The sequence below is a fragment of the Pseudopodoces humilis genome, chromosome 6, assembly GCF_049639895.1.
Source record: "Pseudopodoces humilis isolate 2021_Gansu_Grassland_sample_001 chromosome 6, ASM4963989v1, whole genome shotgun sequence".
Classification (NCBI taxonomy): domain Eukaryota; kingdom Metazoa; phylum Chordata; class Aves; order Passeriformes; family Paridae; genus Pseudopodoces; species Pseudopodoces humilis.
In genome coordinates this window covers 68,174,883-68,196,631 of record NC_142205.1, presented here as the reverse complement: position 1 = coordinate 68,196,631, position 21,749 = coordinate 68,174,883, and the positions used below count along the sequence as shown (strand labels likewise).

Below are 21,749 nucleotides of genomic sequence, written 5' to 3'. Positions count from 1 at the left end.
TTACTTGCCTGACACAAAGAATGTGTAACACCTGCAGTTCTGTAAAACAGAACACAGTGATAAGCAGTTTTCAGTGAAACAGCAAATAATTCCCTGTTTTCTCTGTTGCTCACAAAACGTTCATAAATACAATGTGTAAGGTTTTAGTAGTTGCGTGGACTGTTCTGCTAATTTTTCATTCCAGCCAGCAGTTATTGGTAACACACTTCAGGAGAGGGATTACAAACTTGCCTACTAGAAAATGCCAGCTTTCAGTGTCTGAATTCCTGTAGCCTAATCCTGTCGATGTTGAAACCAACAATATTTCAAGCTAAACTTTGGAACTGTTTTCTCAATTCCCTTCCATAAAATAACCACTAGATGTCTTCAAATTTCTCTCCAGCATCTTGACATAATTTAGACACAAAAATCATTTAAAGCATTAGCAAAAACTCCAAAACTATTTGGTTTCATCAGAGGAGTTTTAAATGCAAAGCCACCTGGATATTATAATTGCCTTCCCATTTTCTTTCTAGTACTTCCTATTTCACAATCACATTCTAAGTGGTTTTGTCTCTTTTCTAGCAATGGAAAGATTTAAATAAATTGTATAAGGCCTCATTAGATGGAAACAGTAAACTGACTGTAAAAGAAGTGTTTTCAAACTGACTAAAAGAGTAGATTGATAAAAACAATCGATGTTTTTCCTTAAACCCTTCCCAATTATAGTTAGTGGAGATGCCACTTCTCACAGTAGTAGGCAAGCAGTTCTGGAATATGAAGTACAACAGTGCCAGTTTTTTAGCACAATTCGGTCAAACATATTAGCATGCATTTAGCTTTAAATATTTCAATTGGCAGAAATTACTTCTGTTTGAATACAGTTCTTAATTTAGAATGCTAATGATTGATTCAAACCATGCTCATGAGACTGAAATAACTTTTTAGAATGATGAAATTTTCATCTTGTCTGAATGCTCTTTTTTTAAATAGAAGGCAGAGATTGCTTTATTAGCAATAGTATTCAGATTGGAAAACTAACACTGACAGCTATTCTTGGCTATTTTAAACTTTTGTTTAATAACCTAACTTCAAGCTTCACTTTTTACAATAAAGCTTTCTTCCACAGAACAGACTTTCTACTTGTACTATATAGAAAGACAGAAAAAATCCTCAGGGATTCAAGTTCAAATTCTAAAACCTGACCTTTATTTCTCCTCCCTATGTTTGCTTCTTGCTCCAAACTCAAAAAAAGAAAAAAATTAAAAATAACTAGGTACCAAATGATTTTTTTGGGGAAAGCAGTAGGATAATACCAGTAATTTCACTGAAATGTGGATTAAGAGTTAAATTCCCACCTGCTTGGAGATCTCATGTAAATCTTCGGCGGTACTTCATTTCCACCTGAATTCCTAAATTTAGGGGTTAGGTATGACTGAAGTGCTGCAGAGGCTTTGGCTCTCCCTGCTGGGGTGAGTTATCCATAATACACAGATAAGTGGGAAAAAATATGTATCTTTTACTAAGCAAATATATTTTGTGGTGATATTTTCAGTGCCAATGTGAAATTACAACCATTGTGTTATCCACTAGGGCATCTTTTCTGGCACTTTGCAGATAGCTCCTTTTGTATTTAATGCCCTTTTTAAAATACGGCTTTCTTCAAGTCAACCATATCAAAGAGAAAGCATTCCATATAAATTTATGTATGTTTCTTTTCCAGTAAGGAAAAGAAATACTTCTATACTGTGTTTTTAGTAATTATATTTTTACCACAACAAAACCAAAAAGCTTTAGTGGTGAAAATGAAAACAGGCAGTAGCATCTTAGTTCAAGTCAAGAATGTATTGCCTAAATCCTCCTCACATGAGGATTCTTCAGCAGATAGCCAATACAGAACCTTCACGATCCTTTATAACTTAGAAATCAAAGAAAGGTGTCAGACTTTCTTGAGTCTCCTGCAGAAGCAATGTATCCCTCAGCTCCACTTCTCTCCTCAGTTGCCAGGAATTTGACCCTCTAAAGTCAAATTCCTGTTGTTCTCTAAAAAGTTGTTCTCTAAAGTCTCCCCAGCTACAGCCAAAAAAACACCCAGCAATGGAAATGAGATTTCAATGCCTATTGGCATTATCAAAACTACTGTAATACGGTAATAGTTACCCTGAAACAGGAGGAGGCAAAAAGGGATGTTAACTGTCAGAGTGGTTCCCTCCATCTTATTTTCTACCAATTGTCTGAGGTTTACCAGTGTATTTAATTAATGTATTCTGCACACCCATTTGATTCTTTGTTGCATAGGGCAAGCAGAACTGAGTGAAAACACATTCTCCTTGTAGCTACTCTCAGTTTCTGCTGACTAGTTCATCTCCATACCAAAGATTCTGTGTAGGAGTTCAGTTTAGAGCTTTGGGGGAATTTAAGATGTAAATAGCTAGAAAGTGGTTTCTTATCATTTCTCAAACGACAATTTCTTCAGTCTAAAATAATTGCTGTTTTAGAGATTGTTTCCAAAATACTCCAGCACTCATCTCACTTTGCAGTTATCTCACTGCATTTCCAAAAACAAATGCCAGAAGTCAATAACCTTTGCAACTTGATGAACACAGGTAGCATTCCTCACCTTCCTGAATGCTTTTTGAATCAGTAGTTAAAAAATATTTTAGGCTCACCTTAAAACTTTGCTGTTATCATGAAAGGCATAAGGAAGGATATGGATACATTATTTATAAGCGGGATAACTATAAACATCATTACACCAACAAGAAAACTTTCCAAGTTTTCACAGAAATTGATTTTTTTTTCCTGTACTTAGTTCTCAGAAAAGCTCAGTAAACATCCAATAAAACCAAATAAGTGGGAGAAAATATTCTCATCCCCTGCATTAACACCACTGCTTCCTGTGGGTTTCAAGCCACACTTCCAAGAATCAGTGGGTCTGCAGCCCTCTTGTAAATGCTTTATACTGGGTAACTTAGAAAAGTTGCAGTAAACCCCAACTCTCTGCACTGAATTCTGTGCCTCCACTGAAAAGCTCCTTCAATCATGGAAGTTCAAAGCTCACTGTCTACTTGCCAAGCTCATGTTAGGAGCACATATGGTTGATACTGATGCATTTTTAGGATTATTATTTGTTAAGAAAAACGCAGACCACAGCACGTTTCAGCGCAGAAAACCTCGAACAGCTTTTTCTTTGAAAATCAGAATTTTCACTCAATTAGAAGAAATTAAGCACACATGCATTACCAATGCCTAGAATGCATATGACACATGATATTTAGGAGATTCAACTTCAGATAGCTGGCTCAAACTGCAAGACATTTTTAAAAGCTCTCCAGACAGAGACTAGAAGGCAAATGTCCCGACTAATGTAGTACCACAGGCAGCACATTATAAATTGATTGTCCACCAGCCATCAAGAAGGAAAAAAAACCACCCCAAACAACTGTGCTTGAGTTTTTCCCAAGTAATAAATGTAGTTGATATATTCAAGTAGTGCAATATCTGAATTTCAGCACAGCTCCCCAGTAAACACCAGTTCTGGAATCCTCAGTGAAGCACTGTGAAGTACCGTATCGTTAAGAACATCTATTTTTGCCAAATACAACCCCACCTTTTTAAATTTGTAAATATTTTTCAAACCTGCTAATAAACCAAGATGTATTTATAACAAAATAATCTTATTCGTACTGAAGGACATATAAGATTTGGGACAATAATTTGTCTTCATTATACCATATATTTAAGGAAAAAATAAAAGATAAAGGCAGATAAAAGCTGCCTGTAACAACACAGTTACTTCCAATTGAGAGGAGAAATTTTACTTTGGCTATTTTGGCAGTCTGCTACTTCTGAGTGCAAAGAGCACTAAGAGAGAATCACTCCCATATTTTTAAAACAGGGACAAACAGGAAGTCAGAAGTACAGAAATATTCCACAGCAGGTTGAAATAAGTGTGATATTTGAGCATGGCAATGCATGGGCTGTTTTTTCAAAGGAATGTAAAAAGATAAAACTTCAGGAAGACAAAACCTGTAATGAATTTAGCTATAAATGTGACCAAAAAAAATACCCCAAAACCCTGCAGATTATGCTTTTATAGAACCTACTTAGAACAATCATAGTTGTAGCAATAAAGCAGAATCACCTTACTTGAAAATGTTTCTGCTTCTGGGAAGGCAGAACATGATAGGAAATTCTAAAACTTTGGGAAGGGAAAAATAACAAGAAGAGCTGGGAAAAAAAAAAAGCTTAAACTTCATAGGAGCGAGGCATTTACAAACTCTTGACCCTGAAGTGTGCAGTACCAAACTCTCCAGCCAGAAGTTTTGAAAGGCAGCACAGCCTCAGTGAGTGAACCAAATTCATCTCATCCCCGAGTGTGCCGGTGACACATTTCCCCTTTGTTGTGCTGCACTTTGATCGTCCTGGAACAGCACCTCACGGATAACAGCTATTTATATTGCCTCCTCATGCCACTCAGCTCCCTGGTACGAAATAAAGTAATAAATAACTCATTCCATACCTTCCTACTGATGGGATCCCCATTTATTCACCTACTCAAAGGAGAGAGGACTCAAAGCTATTCACCTGGATTACACGCTTGTAGGATTGTAGCCTTGCACTGCTCACGTGGAATTCAACCAACGCGGTTTTATTGCAGAATATCCGTAGAGCCAGCCCAGCCTGGAAGGAGGCTGGGATGTGGCCTTCCTGCAGCCACTGCCAGCCTCGAGGCATTGCAGATCAAAATGCAAGGTGTAAGCCCTTGGAATGTGCTCATCTTCAGCAACACACCGGAGGGGAGAGAGGAACACAGGTGCACACTTGTTAAGCTGACAACCTGCAGCCCTTCTCTCCAAGAAACCAGAACATTGACCGGAGAGCGCAGCGACTCCAACAGATGTCACTTAATGAACAAATTGTGAATAGAAAGACACAGCTTTTAAAGTGCCACCTTGCCAGAAAATACAATTTCTATCAAAACCACGACAACAGACACTAATGCCAAACTGCCCTATGCAAACTGGATCAGGAGGCAACTATTCAATTATATGAGATGATAACCCTAACCCCATACTTTAAAAAAACCCACAAAACATACATCTTCTAAGTATTATTTAGACACCTAATTAAAACTTCTTTGTGTCTGGAAATTACCAACAGAACTACTATATAAAACACTGTGGGAATTAATTAATTGCAGAAAAAAAGATATTAACTATTCAACTCTCATTATAAAACTGTGAAATTAGGTTATAATTCAAAGCTCATTAATATGAGTGTAAACAGCTAGTATTACGCAGTCATAAATGATGGAGCCATTGATCTTTTCCTATTCCTACGTAGAAATATTTGAGAAACAGAAACTATCCATTAGCAATTGTGCCTCACAACATGCAGCTGAATATGCCTCTGTGCTCCGCAAGATACCAGATTAACTAACTTCTTAGACTATTGCTTTCAGGACCTGTGAGAATTTTGGCATATTATGAAACAAAACAAAAAAACACCAACCCAGAAGCAGTAAATTATGATTAAAAAAGAACTGAAACTAGCTCAGGGAACACTGCTTTACTTGAGAGAGTAAATACAATGCTAAGTAGCAAAACATTAACAGCATGGTCTTTGTTCAATGTTTGCTGCTCTGCAAAGATTCAGCTAAAACAAAGCATGGTATTAGATGGTAGGATTTTCTCTTTTCAAGCCCTAAGTAACACTACCAAATGGAACACTAAACCTCTTTGCAAAGTACAGAAGTTCTTTCAAACCACTCAGCTCTACATGCTATCATCTTTGAACCAACATACAGTCATTTATCATTTGTCTTTTCAAACACAAACTTACACAGAACAGAGGTATTCCTTATTATTTATAGTTTTCTATACATTCCATGCAAGACAGCAGAGAAGATAATTTTAAAACAATTGCAGTGTTTCCATCATTTCAAAAACATCACAGAATTGTTGCCAAGCGAGGACTCAGAAGTCCAAAGTCCCTCTCTAACTGCAGAGGCATTGCTGTCACAGAGACTCGACTGGATTGTATTTTCCCAAGCACTGCCTCTTTCAGAACGGCACAAACATAAAACTGTGCCTCGGAGTGAAAAAAAAAGAAAGGGACTAACCAAACCTGCCCATGGGGAAAACCAATCTGACACAGCGGTTGCTATTAATTAGCATTCCTATTTGTTCAGTGCTACTTCCAGCTTCCAAAGGAAGTGTGACCGGCTTAGCTAAGAATATGCTACTTCTCAAAGCTGCTAGCACTCTATTTCCTGGGCAAACAAGCTGCCCTTCAGTGCCACACGACGCACTGGTGTTCTGGAGAGCATCAAGGTTAACAACTTCCGTCTATGCGTCCTGCACCTATGTACAGCCTTAAAAAAAAAATAAATTCAACATTTAAAAGACATTTTAAAGGCGCTTTTTTTCCCTCTCTGTTAAATGAACCTAAGGAAGCAGCAGCAGAAGAAAGGGGACTGCCTGACAGATGGTCACAAGCAAGCAGGTGACCCCTGAAGCTTTCCAGCTCTCCGCGAGTCAATTATTAATGGGGATTTCTCTTCTTACCGCCCCATCCCATGCAGAGAGGAGCAGCAGCAGCAGGAAAACCTCATTCAGAATGCATCCATCCCCGCCAAATGACTCTGGGAAAAAGCAAGCCAGCAGCGGTGAGCAGATGGTGCGAGCGGCTCGGGAGCCGGGAGCGCAGCCGAGAGGAGCGCGGCGAGTCCGCGGAGCCAACCCTGAACTTCCTATCCCGAGCTCCCGCTAAGACATACCGTGGGAGCTGCAGATGGCCCGGGCTCTGCATCCCCGCGGCTTTGTTTATCGGAAAATATTCAAAATGGAAACCTGACTCCACTTCTAAAAATAGCCGAATTTACTCCAAGTCAACTTGAAGTCCCGCTGTTGAAGTGTGTGACAACAGTGAGCAAATACCTCGTCTTATCTCCAAAAGGCAGCATGTCAAGCCAAGAGGGGGGAAATGCCCAGACGAGCTCTTCAGGTCCTCAGTAGCGGGTTCTTCACAAGAACCGGCACCGAGAAGGGGCGAGCGCGGAGCGGCCGCCCCCGAGCAGCGGCAGCGCCCGCCGGCCCCGCGCCGCCCCCTGCCGGCAGCGCTCCCGCTGCCCGGGCTGCGAGCCCTCCCTGCCCGGGCTGCACCCCGCTCAGCCGGGCAGCGAGCCCCCCCTGCACCCCCGCCTCCCTCCCGGGGGAAGGCGCAGTGTCCCAGAGGCGCTCTCCCCGCTGGACGGGCTCCCGAGAAGCCCTCCTCGTCGGGCGGGGCTCCGGTCTCGGATGCACCGCGCACGGCTCAGCAGCTCCCTCAGCGCTTAACCCGTGGCCCTGGCCGGTGTGGGGGACCGCTCTCATGTCAAAATAAAGGTGACGAACCCACAGGGTGACGGAGCTCTTGGAGAGCGGCGCTTTGTTTTGAGATGACTAAGTATTGACATAACCCGCCCTCCCCAAGACATCAGATGCTCTTTGAGGCTTCTACCTACTCGCAGGGCGGGGAAATACATAGTTGCTCGCTACTCACGGGAAGTTGACCGTGTCTGTTTTGAACGGAGGAGAACACAAAATAAATGACTGGAAGCCCAGGGCAGGGAGCTGCGGGGCTGGGACAGCTTCCCCGAGCGGTGCCGGGCGGGGCGGCCCGGGGAATGACGGCGAGAGCCCGCGGGGAAGCGCCGCATGTGCCCTTCGGTGGCAGCCGCACGGAGCTGCTGCGTGGTGCTTTCAGTTCTTGCTCTTTCGAGAGTGGGGGCGGCGGCGGTGGGGTGGGAATCGCTTCTTTTTATTTTCTTTGGAGGCAGCCAAGTGCAATGGAACAGAACGAGGTTTTCCTGTAAAGAAAGGAACTGCCTCTATCCGCCGCCGCTCCGGTCTTACCTCGTAGCTTTTCTAACAAAGTAAGAGCGGGTGAAGTCGCCGTGATCGTCCAGCCACGCTTCCACCGCTTCCTGCTCCGGCTCGGGGGGAGAGCAGCGCTCCATGCTCCCGCCGCCGCTCTGCTGCCTCCCTCCGCAGCTGCCGGCGCTGCCTCCCCCGGCCCGGCCCGGCCCGCTCCGCTTTCCAGCTGCGGTGCCCGGAGCTCCCACCCCCGCCTACGTCCCGCTCCCAGGTGTGCGGGCAGCAGGAAGCCCGGCCCGCGGCACCTCAGCGCATCTCCGGCCCGGCCGCCGGTCCCGCAGCGGGCAGAGCCGGCTCCACCTCCACCGCGGCCCCGCCTGCTTCGAAAAAGTGGTAAATCGAGTGTCACTTTGAAGGGTTTCCCTGTCGGGTATCGATGTGTGTCTCTGACAGACCTCAGCCTGGGTACGGGTACTAAAGCTCTGGCTTTACCGTCCTTCATGCCTACAATGCGGCTGTTAGATCCGCTTTAGACTCCGAATAAGGACAGCCTAGCTTTGAGGATGCTCAACACACAGCTCCTACTTTCTCAAATTTAGACAGCTGGGACTGCGATTTTGGTTAAAACTGAGCACCGCTTTCATGTATTGTAGTTCCATTCTATGATGTGCACGTGCACACATAATAATTTATACTCTGCATTCACAATACACCTTTCACAAGGTCTGATGCGTATCTATGGCTTCCGGTATTGCCACACGTGCAGTGTCTTTGAAGGTAAGATAACAAATAGCAGAATGTTTCAGGGGAAGGGAATTCAGAGTCTTGTAAATTATTCCCCTGTGTAGTCAATTGAGAGCTTCATATTTTGTACAAAATATTTTGTGCTGCTCTAAACTCCCTTTCAGGTGTGTACAGACTCCTGATACAGAGATATATCTCCTATGTGTAGAGAGGTGGGGTTCTGCAGCTTGAGAAGGAGCTGCAGCAGGAACTTCACAGCAAAGGGATTAAGAGCCTGTCCATGAGCTCGAGGGAAAAGTTTTATCTTCTCTGTCTTTGTGTCACATCTGTGTGTAGCACTGACTTGGACACGTGTGTCTTGGCTGTGAGAGGTTTTGTGTAATAGGAGGCACACAGAAAGGGAGGTTTTACATGAACATTACTCTGTTGTAAAGGGAATCTCAGGGGAAATGTTGTGCATGGTGACCAGAGAGCAAATGTGAAGATAAAGCACGAGCCAGTTACACACAGCACGAGTCAAGCTGCTGTTCAAGGCAAAGACAAATCTTTCAGCAGGGAAATACAGAATTAGCAAGCAAACTGCACAGACAGATGTCATGGCAATAAGCGAAGCAGATGTTTAGTGCCAAAACCTGGAAAGAGTGGTAGGTTAGAAAAAAAATAAAAAAATAAACCTATTGTGAAAATCACAGATTTCTGCATTAACCATTTCATTCCAGGAAAAGAGTTCTGATGCTACAGCAGACATGGCAGTTAAAGCTCCTAAACTAGGTAGAGGTTTTGGAAAATGACACTATGTTAAAATGGTTAAGTATGTAAAACATACAATTATAGAATGCAGATTTTATAAGTAATTGAAATGCCATTCACTGAATGGTCTTACATGGAATATTGATCATGGTACTGCTCGTCCAGTCTTGAAAAGCAATTGCAGAATCATCAGAGGTGATCTAGACAGGAAAAACAAGGAGGACCAAACACATGGAAATATCTTTTTTGTAAAGAGGCAGAAAGAGTTTGTTTGCAAAAGGAGAAATACAAAGATATAATTTAATTACTGGTATTTAAAAAGTAGGATAGTATTTTCTCTCTGTCTCATAGGAGAGTAACAAGGTAACGGTCAATGCAATTATGTCAGCTGCAATAGATAGCGTCTCATTTCATGTAATTAGGAGTAGCACTAATAGAAATAAGCATTTATCCTGTGCTAACATCCAGTACACCCCAGTCAGGAGCAGAGGTTGCTCCAAGGAGTACTGTAAACATGTAAGATTAAATACCAGGCCAGCTGAGGTGCATCCAGCAGCATCCCTTTACTCCACATCACAAGGAACAGGGACCTGTGGCTGCAGCTGCTGCTGCTGGGGCCCTGCAGATAAGAATCAGTGAAGCCAATGCAAATTATTATCTTCCTGTGAATTCAGTGGCAAAGCAACAGTTCAAAGGATTGCTACCCAAGCAAAGAATAGCATAGTTTTTCCCAAAAGAAATAAAAACAGAACAGCTGGGGGGAAAAAGGGATGTCTTCTCCTTATCCGATGAATTTCCATGAATAATAATGAACATGTTGTTTTCATTTTTAAGGTGACAGGAGGGGACGAAGGCCAAGCATAACAAAGAACGAATGGTCAAAGTGGAAAAAGTCTTCCATAACTTCGGCTTCCAAAGTGCTCAGAAAAAGCTCCGTGTATCTTAGCTCTCGCCCAGCTTTCCAGTTTGTTTCCAGAGCTCAGAGGATAGAATTGATGTGGAGTAGCTCTAAACCCAAGAAGGGCTTGTAGTAATGACACACAAATAAAAATGTCCAGTTCAAGTTTAGAAGCTGCTTGAGAGCTCAGTGTTGAAGCCAGGAAGCTTTTCCATCAGCAGGCCATGCTATTGCTTGTGGATGGAAAATTATTTAGCTGAAATCTTTCATCTGATGTTTTGCAAATATTTTCATGTAAGGAGATAAAAAAGTGGGGGGAGGGGTTTTTTGTATGTTCAAGGCACATAAATTAGAAATTCTGCTAACTCAGGATAATTAGTAAGAATAAATAAGGAAGTATGTAACCAGAGGAAAAGTATTTATGTGATAATTTATGCTCAAAGAACTCTATATTTATTTAAATTTATTTGAAATTAATATAATTCTATTTAATTTCCCTTTAAAAGAGAAAAAATAACATTTCAGATGTCAACATTGTTAACTTGTCTGACTTATTCATTAGATGAATTGGAGCAGCATTTAGCTTTGCTATGAAGTGGGAATTGGCTGTCTTTCTACCATCTCTTTAATCTGGAAAACAGTTGGTACATTTTGGCTTCTAAATCAAGTTTAGGACTGTACTATATGGCCAGTGAAGTTAGAATATGATAAGGCAGAGGAAACTATTCCACTTCTTTATTAGCCAGCACTTTCACATGCATCCAGTGGAAGAATCCTAATACTAGTGAGGCAAGTTTCCATTTCCATTCCGTTGCATAAGGAGAGTGAAATAATAACCAAAATCCTATTATTTTGAAATCTAATCGTTATTTAGTGATGAAAATACTAAATGATGAGAATGTCTTAAAAGTTTATTCTCTCGGCTCTTTCCAAATAATTGCTGGAAATGTTTCCCCAGAGCTGCTCAGCAATTGCATAACCTGCCCTCTCCTCTGGGATAACAGTGTATACGTCCTACAGGAAGCCATGGAAAATAGTAGCTTCCTCCTATTTTGATTTAAATGTGATTGAACATTTGCGTCAATCAAAGTACCAGGAGAAATTATTGTTCACGTCAGGAAAGCAGCAGCTTCTCAAAGCGGTTTGTAATGCATGGATATTTGTCTGGAAAACACTGTCAAACTTTATCTCCTGAGAAATGTAAGTTAGGATTTGAGTTTAACATATTAGCATTTGATATGTAAATCTATCCATGTGCCCAAATTTTAACTTCTCCTGATTTCTATTGGAAATCTCCAGATAAGTTGAAAAGCAAATTGTTAGCAAGTCTCTCTCTTTTTCTCAGCCTTCTCTCCTTTAAGTTAAGTAGTGCCACATCTTTCAGTTCTTCCCTGAACATCATGTTTTCCAGCCCTCTGGTCATTCATTTTCACTTTGGGCATTCCCCAGGTTGTCTCTCCCATCCCTGCAGTGTCTCACCAAGCTAAAATGAAGTAATCCAGCTGAAGGTTGATCAAATCTCAGTGAAGTGGAAGGAATATTTTGGGTTCCTTGCAAACTCTGCTCCTGCTAATACAGTCACCCTTGCTCGTGCCTTCTTGGCAACAGCCTGATATTTTTGACTTCTGTACTATCTGTTCCCTTTTTTAATATATACTTGCCATGTACTCAGGTGCTGCCTGTGTGTTTACTTCTGACTAACTGCATTTTCTTGCTCTTGGACATTTTTAATTTCATCCTGTGCTTGCAATACGTCTCCAGTTTATCAAGACAAATTCTATGCCTGTCCTGCAATGTGCACTTGGCCAAGCTTGGCGCAAGTTTGCTGAAAGGCACCGGTCTGGGCAGTGATGATGGGGTTTGATGCAGGTAGGTGAAAATGTAGGTGGATAATGTGTACAAAGGGTTTGGTGGATTTTGCCTGGGAGGTGGTGGATAAGTAGGAAATGTGTAGGGCAGATTCATTCCAGGCCCTTTTCAATGGCATATCAAACCTTTTCTTTATTTACAATGATACTTGGCTTATTTTTAAAAAGCTTCTTAGAAATTGCTTAGTAATTTTCAAATAGCAGTTGCTCTTATTAGTACTTTTACTGGTAATTGGGATTTTGAAGTGAAGTATTTGCTTTATACCTGGTCTAACAGATGATATTGAATCAAATTATAAGGGGCTTGTTTTCCTAGTTGTGGTTGTTTGGAGATGGAGATTCAATGGCAAATGATATAAATGAAAAAACAGTCAGATTTTTTTCCAAGTACATGCCACTGCTATTTGGGCATTCACTCTCCTGTTTCTGTACTCATATACCACAATCCTCTGTTGAACTTCTCACATATTAACCTAACAACTGGAGTTTCTGAAGGCCCCCTATCATCACAAATTAGTCTCATTTCTCTCGGTAAAATCCTTGGTTTTCTGGAGCTGTTTTTTCAGGACATTCTCCCAGTAATGATCTTTTTGAAACCACAGAGAGGTGTAGTAGCACCAGCTCCTGTGTTGTGGTTTAATCCACCTTGGGCAATAAGAATAATTTTGCCTACACTTTGCTCTGGGAATGTGTCTGCTTGGGCCTATTACTTCTATTTCTTTCTTTTCACAGTAGCTCCTTTTCAAAAATCATTTCCTATGTTGTAAATGAGATTTTCTTTGTTCCTTTAATGCAAAACTTAGATTTCTCTGTGTTAAAATATAGGTCAGACCTCACAAAGTATTCTTAGTTGGTCTATATTAAGGGCCTGCCCTTCATGTTATTTATAGCTCTATAACTCTTTGTAATTTGCAGCTTTTTCCCTCAATAATTTTTTATTTTTGTTCAGATCATTCAGTATGGTTTGGGTCCATTTAGAATGGACCAGGCTGAGAGTATACACTGCTGGGGCTTTTATCAAAAATCCTGTAGACTTGTGAGCCAAAGCCCTAATGAAATCTTACAGGAGTTTACTTTATCAAACTAATTCATGGTCTCCTGGGAAAATAGGAAGGTTTTTTTTATTCCTGACAAAACTAATTTTCTGTGTTGACTGGCGTTAATTGTACTATCATCCTTTCATTGTACACTGATTTCTTCCTGTACCAGCCTTTCCATCAATTTCCCTGACGTTGATGTCAGGCAAAATGATCTGCAATTTCCTTATTAAATAATGGAACAATGCTTGCTTCTCCTCTGTCTTGGGGATCTTATGTGGAATTTCAAGACATGTTCTGCTTAGTTTGGTTCTTTTTAATTTAATCTTTTAGGGTTTAGATTTAGGGTTCATACCTGTTAAACTGGTATTGTTTTAGTTCTTGATGTTCTGGAATCTTAGTAGCGAACACACACATTTCTTCTTTAATAGATCACATGAGGAATATTTTAGTGGCACAGAGCTGATGGAGTATTATGCAGTGGACATAAAAATTGTTTTCAGGGCATTTTAGGAATGCACAGACATATTCTGGTATTGAAGGAAAATGTTAATCTCTGATTGTGAAAGAGCAACAGAAAAATTAAACATTAAATACAGCGAATAAAAGCATTATTAATGTATAACATTGGTATTATAACCTAAAGGTATAACCACAAAATTTTCACTGTTCTGAGCAATGTGAAAGGAAAATGTGTAAGAGATTAGTTTGTTACTAAGGCTCACTGCAGCACTGCTAAATGAATATAAAGGGTTTGTATAGCGTTTCAATTATACTCAAGAACAAAATGTATGTGAGCAGTCAGACTGAAAAGAGCTTGTAAGGACTGTGTGTCTATTTCTGAGTGTCCCATTTGATTTTGTTTTTTTGGAGAGGTATGGTGTATCCAGGATTCTTCAGTGTCTCCTTCACTTTTCATACCTATCCCTGAAGACGTCTGTGGTGTTGATGTTTGGCCAAGGGGATCTGAAAGGGATTATTCACAATGTACCATTGCTGATCCCAAATCATCAGCAGCCTCATTGAGAGGTTTTCCCCACAGTGCCTGTTCATTCCTCCTCATTCTTTTTTTTTAAAGCTTTGGCTGATGTGAGCACCTGGAGCTTTCAAAACCTTTTGATACTTGGTAACTAGTTTCTCTCTGGTAAATGAAAGAAGAAAACTATTAGAGCAAATCAGTGAAATTGATCTTTAGATTCTCCCATCAAATAGCTTGGGGTCAGCATCATCCTGCCTTCCTGAAGAAGTGAAGCTGTATTTCTCAGGTAACTAGTGAGTATTACAAGAGCTGCTGGGTCCAAATTGAGATAAGTACCAAGATTTTCACGTTTGATGCCGCTTTTCTGAAATTGTTACTTACGTTTCATCACTGGCAGGTTGCACACCATTAGGTTTCTGAGGCAGGGGCTTCCCATGGCCATGTGTTTCTGCAGCCTTTAGCATAGTTGATTCTTCATATGTGGCTGTAAAACCAGTGCAAGGGATGAATTAAATCTATTTTTGTTGGAATCCAAATATAATTTTCATTGCTTATGAGCTTTTTTATTAATCATCATCCCTCCATTAGATCAGTGAGGACAACAATAGTTGCCATTGGTGCTGTACTGTAGGTAGCTATAACAAAATAGAAAGCTTATGGGATTTCACTTAGGTTATAGAAAAAGCTTTTATCACAGCTAAAATTACAGAAAATGAGTCACTTCGTTTTAGTGCTACATTTAGTCTTCTAAATCCCCAGGGAGCTGATTTTCAGTCTATCTTTCTACAACCACAAGGGTTACACACTTCTGGCAGCTTATACCAGGTCCTAGGAGAGGCAGGAAGAGTTGTGTCAACAATGTGGCAGATCTCATTTGGTACCTTTGCTCCCAAATGGATAATGTGAGCATCTGAAAACAGCGTGCACCTCCCTGTGTACCTCCCTCTTGGTGTAGAGTTAATAAGGATATAAGTTTTTCTACTCTTGTTTATCTGAAAATTTCAAATTTTGCTTTTAAAATATATGTTTCTTATTGGTAAGAATAAGCATGTGCTAGCCTTTTCCAAATGAGCAGAAATCATTAAGATAATGTAAATATGATAATAATGCTAAATATAGGAAATGATGGATGTAGGCTTGAAACATGGGGCAGATGATAATCAGCTCAAGGTATATTAGTTATGCTCTCATGACTCTGTCCAGCAAAATTAAAAGTTTGTCATTTTTTTGCTGTGTTAAGTATGTTTAATTAAAATATTGTAAATTAGTGGCTGCCTAATCTGCTGGCCTGGGCTCATGGTGAAGGAGAATCTCGGCCACTCAGCCCCAAAAACAGGTCACTGGCTCAGCCCTGCCTGTTCACTGCTGTGGCACCTCACTTTTAATGGCCTTCACTGTAGATTTTAGAGTAGGGGAGAAACAAACTGTGTGAGAAGAAAGCTGCCAGAAAGAGTGAGGAATGTGGAGACAGCAGGGTGGAAATAAGCACATAATTTTGCTAAACTCTTCCAATACGGAACAATATTAGGGAGGCTCTTCTAAAACTTCTTCCAGCTGCTTGTGAGCTACCGGCTGTGCCTGACATTTCTGATTTCTGGCTTCTAAGTCTGGTCTCTTTTTAGAACCTTGAAAAAACCCCATTTTTATTTGAGCCTATTTGATTTATTTTAATTTGATTTATTTCCAGAGTAAAACATCTGTGTGGAAACAAGTTTGTGGGGTATTCTCATGGCTCAAATAGTAATACAAGCACCCCTGAGGAAATGAGAAGTGACACAGCATGGGCCAGCCTGCGAGGACAGCTGAGTGCTGTCCTCAGTTCATCCTGCTCTGAGTACATACATATTCCCTGCTGTTTTCCTCCTTTCCATGTGAGACTGGGTGACAGAGGTACAAAATGGACTGAAAAGCAGGATTTTGTGTGAGGGGGACATAGTATCTCTCTGCCATTTTGCTTTCCTTTGTTAGTGATGTAGAAGAGATCCTGTGTTCTGTGAGAATTTTATGCTACCTACACATTGCCTGTATAGTGACATTAGCAGGTAAAAACATGGACGGGGAAGTATTGCAGTATTGGAGTTCAGTACATTCATACAGACTTCAAATTCATTTATACTGTGTTATCTGAATTTGCAGTGTGTGCCTTTTGATTAGAACTGCCAACATCTATTTTTAATTTGACAGCTGAATTATGGGTTTTGTGAGGAAAACCTCACAGCTGATTAAATTTGTATTGACAGGATTGCATTCTGCATTAACAGGAAAACAGCTACTTCAGGTCCCCTAAATCGCATATTTTCCTCTGCTCTTACTTTAAGGCCCCCAAAACCCAGGGGAAATCAGGAAGCATTTGCCACCAGATTCTTTCAGTGTAAAGGAACCCAAACATGTCATTGCTAATTGAGTAAGTAGCTCTTTTGATTAATTTATGCCTTCTTTTAATCTGCTCTTTGTCTTTCAGATGTGGATTTATTTATCCTTCCAGCATTTCTGTCTTGGGCAAAATATTTTTGTTAGTTTATAGGAGATAAATCAGAGCTCTTCCCTCTAAATACTTAGTGGCTGACGCTTAATTTCTTGATCTCTGTCTGTGAATAAGTCTGATCATGTTTTTCTACTTAAAAGTACTCCTGGGAGGTAAGAGAATACAGAGCTGTACATAATGAAAACCATCAAAAGAAAAAAAAAAAACAAGACAAAAACTAATCAATCTTCTTGGTGGTTTTGAATTTTAGTGAGGTTGAAAGATGTTGATTTTCTATGGACTAATATTCATTTTAACTGATACATGGAATTTAATCTTACAACCAGGTAAAACAAATTTTGGCATTCCTGTAATCTTGTAATTCTATTGCTTGCTAGGGGTTGAGTTGTTTAGAATGGAAAGTGTATGACGAAAAAAAAAAGGATATAAATATATCTATAGAAACAAATGGAACAGGAACTGGAATTCTATAATGTTGATAGTTACTAATAAGGAAAGGAAATAAATACAAGTTGTTCTTAAACAAGCTGGTAAAACTGAAAGTGAATGCTGCAAGTTCTCCCAAGTGCTTCCCAGCCATAAAAACTCACAGAAAGTAGACTTTAGCACAGATACAGCCCAGTTGAGCATCGAGCTGAAATGTGCACAGTACTATTGTTTCCGTTTGCTAACAGGCCTGACTTGCTTCAGGGGTCCCTGCATGTTCTGGCTGGTTTTCATTCCAAGTGGCTCAAAGCTTTAGGACAGTTTGGTCCCTTCACATCTCAGTAGGAAAGCTTTGGATTGAAACAGCCTTCCTCATTCTTAGACAGAGCTTCTTTCTTTTTTCTTCTTTCTATTTTTTATTTTTTTTAAAAAAACTCCCCCAGGATTCTTGCTGTTCCTGAAGAGTTATGCTCATGAATAGTAATATAAAATAATTTCTGAAGCTCTTACTACAAGATAATTAAAAAAAGATGGGGGTGAAGTAACTGAAATATCTTTCAGTTTGTGTGTTTATCTGTGTCTTGGAATATCTATCAGTTCCTGCAATTCCAGGACCCTTCAAATTCACTAGCCAGCATCAAGCACATCCAGTGGAAAGACAAATACAACAAAATACTGTGAACGCCTCAAAAAAAGTAGGTTTCCTGTTGAAAAGAGACACCATTTTCATGCCTTCATCAGGGCATCAGTGACCATCTCAGGAGGGGACAGCACCCAGGCAGCAGAGAACCTGCTGGTGCTGGAGCTTCAACTGGAGCTCTGCACAGTCCCAGGAAGGTGTTAATATGATTCATTTAAAAACCTGGCAGCCACAAGATACAAATAGAAAAAATGCAGCTGGATTTATTCTGATGCTCCAGAGCAAACAGCTCTCCTGCTTCAGGCTAGAATCTGCTTTCTTTCTCCTTTTCCTCTGCTAACATTGAGCTTGCACATCTTACCCACTACTTGCAAGAAGAGTGTGGAGACAGCAGAACTTTCTTACCTTGCCTAAGTTTGCCCTCTTAGTTTTAGTTTCTTTTGGTAGGAATTGGAGAAATGTCCCTCTGCACATTGACCTTCCAGCTCAAGAGTGAAGTTCTTTTCTGGTGTAGCTTTTCTGGTGTCCTTACCACATTTCACCATATTCCATTTTGTTCTTGCTCTTATCATCACCAGTGCTTGAAAATACCTTACACTCTAGTGCCAGAGCAAAATAGCCTCTTCTCTTCACATCTTCCTCAGGAAACTCTTCTCTTCAGAGACACAAGTCAATAGCAACAGAGAGCCATCATTATCTGACCATGCTGCTGCTTCTGTTTTGCTGCTCCCCTTTTGATCTGGCTGTGCTCTGCTCACAGACCTGTGCTGCTTAGCAAAGGTCCTTGGGACACGGACCAGGCCTTTGTGTTTGGTACAGAGTGTTTCTGTTCTCTGGCTGAATGTCTTGACCTTTAAAAGGCAACTCTAAGGTTGTCAAAATGTGGTTTATTTAATCAAGAATCTAATTTGGAGAGAGCAACTCTCTGTTACAGGCCCCAAGTTCTCTTTGTGTACTGTTCATGCCGACACAGCTTTGCCCACACAAATGTTCAGGGACCTCAAATAAAAAGAGCAGTAAATAGAGAAGAAAAGGCATTCAAAATGATGAGGAAAGGTTTCTTAATATTTACATTCTTCCTTGGCAAAATGGGTAACTTGAATTCAACTTAATCTGTTTCAAAAATGAGAAAAGCACAACCAATATTTTCCTCAGCAGAGCAGATTAGTGAGCTCCAGTGAACTAAGCACAACACAAAGAAATGAAGCAATTTAAAGAAAACCATTAAAGGTAAAAACATTTGAGTAATCAACAACAGTGTTCCCTTCAGAACAGGGCATTACAACAAAGCTGCTTGTGCTGCCAGTCTTGTTGATTTTCACTGACTACAAAGCAGAATAGAAACTTTCTCCATAAATCCCTGGGTGCTAATGCAGGAAGGTGGCTGTGTAATCTGAGCTGTCTGACCCTGGCAAAGGAGCAGACTGTAAGCTCACTGCCTAAAGAACTGATTAAAAAGTTCAGTGCTGGGAGGAGAATTTGCTTCTTTTTTAATGTTTATCAGTCTAAAGAAGTTAAATAACTGAAGTACTATGAGAAGTGCATAAAAGCAGGGGAATGAAAGGAAAAAAACCCTGGTTTTGGGATGTGCCATGGCCTCTCTCACAGAGCCTCTCATTGATCTGCCTTCCAATTCATCCTGTCAAACAGCTGCTGTGGCCTGGGGTCCACAGGCAGACGAGCAGCACCATTCATACACCCTGCTATCCTGAGCACTGATGCTTTCCCTGACTCCTGGTAGTTCCTAGCCAGCTTCCAGAGCTTTGGCAGAATCCTTTACAGATGTCTGAGACACTGGGGTGACACAGAAATTCATACAAAAGGGATATGAAGTTAATGCATAGTTAATACTGTTGTCTTTATCTCTGTGAAATATCTCCAGGAAACGATACGTGCACATTGCATTAAAATTCCTTCTTGGAAGGTATATCCAGAAGTTAAGGAAAGAAGGTTTTTTACTAGCATGTGAGAGTTTTAATGTGCTGTCAGTGTTGGGGCTGAGATCCTTATCCACAGAGCACAGTGCACAGCTCGCTCTTCAAGGAGCCTTTTAATGTGCCATTCCAGGCAGCTCCAGAACCCAGCAGGAGGGGAAGGCTGGAGTGGCATCCTTCTCTTCTCAACACCACACTTTTGCTTTTTTTTGACTAAACCTCCCCAGTAAGAGCTGTCCCACTCAGGCCAGTCCCACAGCACGCTGCCATGTCCCTGTTCTTCCTCAGCAGTTCTATCAGGGTGGTAGGAAAGCTCAGGATTAATGCCAGTTTATGAAAGCACAGAATTTAGACCAAAGATGTTTCTCTAAGTCTCTACAAGAGTCAGTAGAAACTGAAGTGGCCATAAGTATACATTTACAGGAAAAGTGAGAAGCAAAGTAGTGACAGACAATGAGTATTTTAACAGGAGAATCAAATTTTTCCCTTTTCACCACATGTTATGCAAAGGACGACGGTGAGTGCTGTATTTGCTGGCAGTGGAGGGAAGTCTGGGGAATCTATTCATTTTCCTCCTCATTTAAACAAACACTCTCAGAACCATGACCAAGAAAGGAAGCAAAAGTACTTAGCAAACTTATATTAAGTGTTCTAACTCAATGTTTGTATTTTGCTCCTGAAAAATATACTGACTGTATTGATAGCACAGTAGTGTCCAGCTCCTGCAATCTGATGTGGGAGAGGGCTCAGGGAATATTTTTAACCTTGCATGGAAACCTAGTTTTATTTTCAAAATACCTGCAATTCAGAACAGACTGAGCTATTTTGAAGCAAAAATTGTGTCCTTCAAAGAAAGTTCGTACAACTCCCCCAGGGTAATCCTGTCTGGAAGAAAAAGGAACTGGTGCCCAGAGATAGGAATCCCTCCAAGGAAATCTGTCTCTTCTCCTAACTTTCTAGTGCTTTGGGAATGTGATTGTAAAACAGAGGTCTTGTGAACACCAAGGATATTCCTTTAGAAAGATGATTTCTTTTGACCAGATAGCTGTCTCAGATAATATCAACTTGCTACATAATGCCATTGCTAGCTAGGATTTTATAGATTTTTTTTGATGGATAAACCTGTGACTTTGCTTACTAATCAGGAAGCTTTTGCAGATAAACAACAATATTTATGAAATTATAATCCATTCCCTTAACTCTTTTTTTTTGACTATCAAGCCAGAAGTTCTCACTTTGGGGAATGTAAAGCAGATTTAAAATGTGACTGAAAAGATAATTTGGTCTTGAGAAGCCAAAATATTTAAATTTTGTTTACTTTTTATTCTCATCTCATAATTTTTAATGTTTCATGCTAAAATTCTCTCATGTCTAAGTAAACTTGTATTAGTTAAGGATGAGCTGCAACTCACAAATGCAATCCCCAGAGAAAAAGGAAAATCAATGAAGAACTGATAGGGGTTTTTTTGAAGGCTACATCTGAAAGGTTTGGATAAAAGATTGTAATTTCTTTCCATAATTTATTATCCCCACTATCAAAATAATGTCCTTTCTGCCAGAGAAGGGATAAATCATAAACTGCATTGGATGGTGGCTGTTGTGTTTTTAATCAACAGTGTTGTCACTGCATGGCTTGGTTTTCCTCAGGAAAATCCCACGTCTTTTGCAGAGTCGAAACAGAATGTTTTGAACTTATTAGCTGCCTTGAAATCAACTAGTCATAGAGATGAAAAAGAGGCAGAATTGTGAAAGGCAGGTATTTTATGGTAAGGAGTAGCTCATTATTTCGTCTTTCTGAGATAAGGACAGGATATGATGCACAGATTCCTCACTAAGTGCAGAATCCAGTAGAAACATCACAGGCTCAAGAGCAGAAATGGCTGTAGAGGTATCTGGATACTTTGCTGTTCCCTTCACCATCATATTCTCTTCACGACTGAAGATCTAATTAAATCCGAAAAGATTCGTGGGTCAAATTCTCCTCTCTAACCTGTGCTGTGTGTTTAGAGTGACTCATTGCACCTGGGTTTATCTGTATTTATGCAAACCTAGCATAAAGGAGAAGCCTGTTGATAACATTTTGCCCTTGGTGGGAGATTTGCACCTGAAGTGCTGTTTCTATCAAAACTGTGAAGAATCACCAAATCTGA

General features: G+C 40.5%; 1 protein-coding gene across 11 annotated transcripts in view; it reads right to left on the bottom strand.

Moving 5' to 3' along the window:
- The window catches only part of PDE5A (phosphodiesterase 5A), a 103,328-nt gene that overhangs the window by 39,780 nt on the left and 41,799 nt on the right, over positions 1-21,749 (bottom strand). For 2 of the 11 annotated variants that reach the window (XM_005533141.3, XM_088056407.1), the window contains exon 1: positions 7,878-8,506. The exons of 1 other annotated variant lie outside the window; for it this stretch is intronic. In XM_005533141.3, the coding sequence (XP_005533198.2) occupies positions 7,878-7,981 (104 nt within the window). In that variant the 5' untranslated portion in view covers positions 7,982-8,506. 8 more of the 11 variants (XM_088056413.1, XM_088056408.1, XM_088056414.1 and 5 more) reach the window with 8 other exon arrangements.